We start from the raw sequence: 4,555 nt of genomic DNA, 5'->3' as shown, positions 1-4,555 counted from the left end.
GGTCCAATCTATTTGGAGTTCTGTAGCCTTCTTGTATGTCTATGGGTATCTCTTTTTTTAGGTTAGGGAAGTTTTCTTCTATGATTTTGTTGAAGATATTTACTGGTCCTTTGAGCTGGGAGTCTTCACTCTCTTCTATACCTATTATCCTTAGGTTTGATCTTCTCATTGAGTCCTGGATTTCCTGTATGTTTTGGACCAGTAGCTTTTTCCGCTTTACATTATCTTTGACAGTTGAGTCAATGATTTCTATGGAATCTTCTGCTCCTGAGATTCTCTCTTCCATCTCTTGTATTCTGTTGGTGAAGCTTGTATCTACAGCTCCTTGTCTCTTCTTTTGGTTTTCTATATCCAGGGTTGTTTCCATGTGTTCTTTCTTGATTGCTTCTATTTCCATTTTTAATTCCTTCAATTGTTTGATTGTGTTTTCATGGAATTCTTTCAGGGATTTTTGTGTCTCCTCTCTATGGGCTTCTACTTGTTTATTTATGTTTTCCTGGAATTCTTTTAGGGATTTTTGTGTCTCTTCTCTATGGGCTTCTACTTGTTTATTTATGTTTTCCTGGAATTCTTTCAGGCATTTTTGCGATTCCTCTCTGTAGGCTTCTACTTGTTCTCTAACGAAGTTCTTCACGTCTTTCTTGAAGTCCTCCAGCATCATGATCAAAAATGATTTTGAAACTAGATCTTGCTTTTCTGGTGTGTTTGGATATTCCATGTTTGTTTTGATGGGAGAATTGGGCTCCGATGGTGCCATGTAGTCTTGGTTTCTGTTGCTTGGGTTCCTGCGCTTGCCTCTCGCCATCAGATTATCTCTAGTGTTACTTTGTTCTGCTATTTCTGACAGTGGCTAGACTGTCCTATAGGCCTGTGTGTCAGGAGTGCTGTAGACCTGTTTTCCTCTCTTTCAGTCAGTTATGGGGACAGAGTGTTCTGCTTTCGGGCGTGTAGTTTTTCCTCTCTACAGGTCTTCAGCTGTTCCTGTGGGCCTGTGTCTTGAGTTCACCAGGCAGCTTTCTTGTAGCAGGAAATTTGGTCTTACCTGTGGTCTCGAGGCTCAAGTTCGCTCGTGGGGTGCTGCCCACGGGGTCTCTGCAGCGGCAGCAACCAGGAAGACCTGTGCCGCCCCTTCCGGGAGCTTCAGTGCACCAGGGTTCCAGATGGTCTTTGGCTTTTCCTCTGGCGTCCGAGATGTGTGTGCAGAGAGCAGTCTCTTCTGGTTTCCCAGGGTTGTCTGCCTCTCTGAAGGTTTAGCTCTCCCTCCCATGGGATTTGGGTGCAGAGAACTGTTTATCCGGTCTGTTTCCTTCAGGTTCTGGCGGTGTCTCAGGCAGGGGTCCTGCCGCTCCTGGGCCCTCCCCCATGGGAGCCCAGAGGCCTTATACAGTTTCCTCTTGGGCCAGGGATGTGGGCAGGGGTGAGCAGTGTTGGTGGTCTCTTCCGCTCTGCAGCCTCAGGAGTGCCAACCTGACCAGGCGGTTGGGTCTCTCTCTCATGGGGTCTGGGAGCAGAGAGCTGCTGCGGGCTGGGATCCACGGGTCTAGCTCTTTTCTGCATGGTCATTGCTCTTCACATTCCCTTAGCTGGCTCTACGTGGCTCTAACTGCTCATCTGTCCAGGAGAGAAATTCTAAAATTTTTCGAATATATTGACAATTTTATGTCAATTATGGGTAATCATGAGGATTCACACAGAAGCTGTGCTGTATACATCTATTCTCTTGTGAATGACTAAATACATGACTGGGATTTACTCAGCTTGCGTATAAATTATATGTGTTATTTCATCTACTATTCTCATTTCTTTCATTATATATTTGATTTACTATATTGTCCTCCATTCATTATGTTACATTAAATCAAGCCACATCACATAGTTCTAAATTTAGTAAAAGCTTTGAGTAGTCCCTTGATGGCCAATTGAGCTGTTTATCTACATCTTTATTCAGTTCGTGGATTTTGGGTCAAACCTCATTTCACAGCACTGCATCATTGATAGGTTTACTGCGCTATGCTTTCCATTTAGAGGTAGGCTGTACATTTGCATTTTCACCCAAAATTTTAATCTTCACCTTTCTAAAGTCAGAATCTCAATTTAATCAATGTATCTTGTCTGGAACAGAGTGAGAACCCATGGGTGTGATTGCTTGCCTAGGGGTTCTGGTCTCCTCAGATTTACAGTTGCAGTTACAGATTTGCAGTTATAGAGCGAAAATTCAACTCTGTGATGACTACCCTAGATCACAGTGGCATTCAGTTTTACCACCTTAGAAAACCAGAAACATTAGCTCTGAATAACAATATTCTCTACCTTATACACATTGAGTATGAGAATAATACACATTCAATTTATAAGTGAACAAACAAAACAGCAATTTCTCATGAGATTGAGCAATCTGAAATGACTCTTTGATATGCAACATGTGAGCATTGGGGACTCAGGGGACTACGGAGAAAGATGAGAACATCTGCTATGTTACTTCACCCACTAGCTTTCTCACCTCCTTACTTCATCTTTTACAGTTGATGTTAATAAGTGGGACTCAAAGGGTTTGAGCTAACGTTAGTTTGTTTCAAATGCAGGTGAAAACTTACCTCTACCGTTGGTGTCATGGGAGCAGAGAACAATGAAAGTCTTGACCTCCTATCAGTTTTCCTGACTGGAATTCCAGGACTGGAGGCCCAACATGGCTGGTTCTCTATTCCCTTTTTCATCATGTACATGGTTGCAATTGTGGGCAACAGCCTAATCATGGCAGCAGTGCAGGAAGACTCAGCTCTCCATGAGCCAATGTACCTGTTCCTCTCCATGCTGGCCATCACTGAGGTGGGAGTCTCTGTGTCCACACTGCCCACTGTTATGGGCATTCTTTGGTTTGATGCCTACAGAATTGACTTTGATGGCTGTTTGGCACAAATGTTCTTCATTCATACTTTCTCTGGCATGGAATCAGGAGTCCTGTTGGCCATGAGTTACGACCGCTTTGTAGCCATCTATAATCCTCTGCGCTATACAGCCATTCTAACTCTGCCTCGGATCATATCCATGGGTCTGGGTATTACACTAAAGAGTGTTGCACTCATGGCCCCACTTCCAATCCTTTTAAAACAGCTACCATATTGTCATATAAATATTCTCTCCCATTCCTATTGCCTCCACTCAGACTTGATCCAACTGCCTTGCGCAGATACTAGGCTTAACAGCATTCTGGGGTTGGCCATTGTTCTGGCCACATTTGGGCTGGACTCACTGCTCATTGTGGTCTCTTATGGGCTCATTCTTTACACAGTGATGGGTATTGCATCTGGTGAGGGTCGAAAAAAGGCACTCAACACATGTGTGTCACACATCTGTGCAGTGCTCATATATTATGTGCCTATGATTGGTGTGTCTGTGATGCATCGCGTTGCCAAGCATGCATCACCAGTGGTTCACACACTCATGTCGAGCATCTATCTGTTTGTGCCACCAGTGCTCAATCCCATCATATATAGTGTTAAGACCCGTCCAATCCAACAGGGAATTGCCAATTTGTTCTCCTTCAAAAAGGGATTGATCTGAATCACAAACTCAGAAGGCAGAGATTATTCTTGAATCTATAAACTCTGGGTGTAATTCTCCCACAGGAAAGTTTTCTGTTAGAAAGAGAGAAATGCAAAACATCACTACAAGCTTGATTCTGAATGATAAATGTTGTACTTATATCTTAAATTTTACTGGTATATATGTACATACATGTTCAACTTTTCTTCTTCATCAGATATGCTAATTCAATGTAGAAATAGTAAATCCATCCCTTATTCCATCCCAAATCTTACAAAATAGTTAGTAAACATTAGTTTTGATATTTAATGATATTTAAATGAAAATAAATAAAAATTCATTCTTATGAAATTCTTAGGGATGAAGTATAGCTCTAAGGATAGTGATTCTGGAAATGTCCCTTTGAATTTGTATACTTTTTTGTTTGCCACCAGATATTCATGGCTTTAACATTTTCTTCATTATGAAAGAACCCCATTTCACTCTGAAAGCTGTACATGTTTAAACAATAAATTATATGATAACCTATTATTGAAGACACATTGCTATATAAGAAACTGATTCTTCATCCAACCCACTATTCAGTAGTTTCCACATCTAGATTTCATGTGTTTCTAAAGACTCTGGGCTATACATTGACTGAATGATTTCAATTGGGGCATACAGTAAAATATGAGCAGCCTCAGCTGCCCAGGCATCATATGTGGATATTCTTTCTTCCCCCTTCCTTCCTTCTCTTCCCTCAGCCTACATCAGTTTCAGCATGCTGTGAAGTATGTTCGATTCTCTTTCCTGATCTTCTTTTCTCACCTCCATCAGCACAGATTCAATTGTTTCATCTTCCTTCTGCCTGTGGTTTAATAGAGAACATCATGAAATGGGGATGACCACACTCTTATCTCCTGAACTGCAGTCCCTTATGTTCCTAGTTCTAGTACCAGCTCCTTAGCCTCTCTCACCTCAAGGGCTCCAATTAAAATGATAATATTTTCTATTTTGGAGTATTCCCCCC

General features: G+C 41.8%; 1 protein-coding gene across 1 annotated transcript; it reads left to right on the top strand.

Annotated features, from left to right (window-relative positions):
- Positions 1-2,610: 2,610 nt before the first annotated feature.
- Or51k1 (olfactory receptor family 51 subfamily K member 1) lies at positions 2,611-3,561 on the top strand. Its single transcript, NM_001001274.1, is given in 1 exon segment — positions 2,611-3,561. A coding segment is annotated over 1 exon segment (951 nt).
- The last annotated feature ends 994 nt before the right edge of the window (positions 3,562-4,555 follow it).

The sequence above is a fragment of the Rattus norvegicus genome, chromosome 1 (genome assembly GCF_021556685.1).
Source record: "Rattus norvegicus strain SHRSP/BbbUtx chromosome 1, alternate assembly SHRSP_T2T, whole genome shotgun sequence".
Classification (NCBI taxonomy): domain Eukaryota; kingdom Metazoa; phylum Chordata; class Mammalia; order Rodentia; family Muridae; genus Rattus; species Rattus norvegicus.
This window is presented reverse-complemented; position numbering and strand designations above follow the sequence as displayed.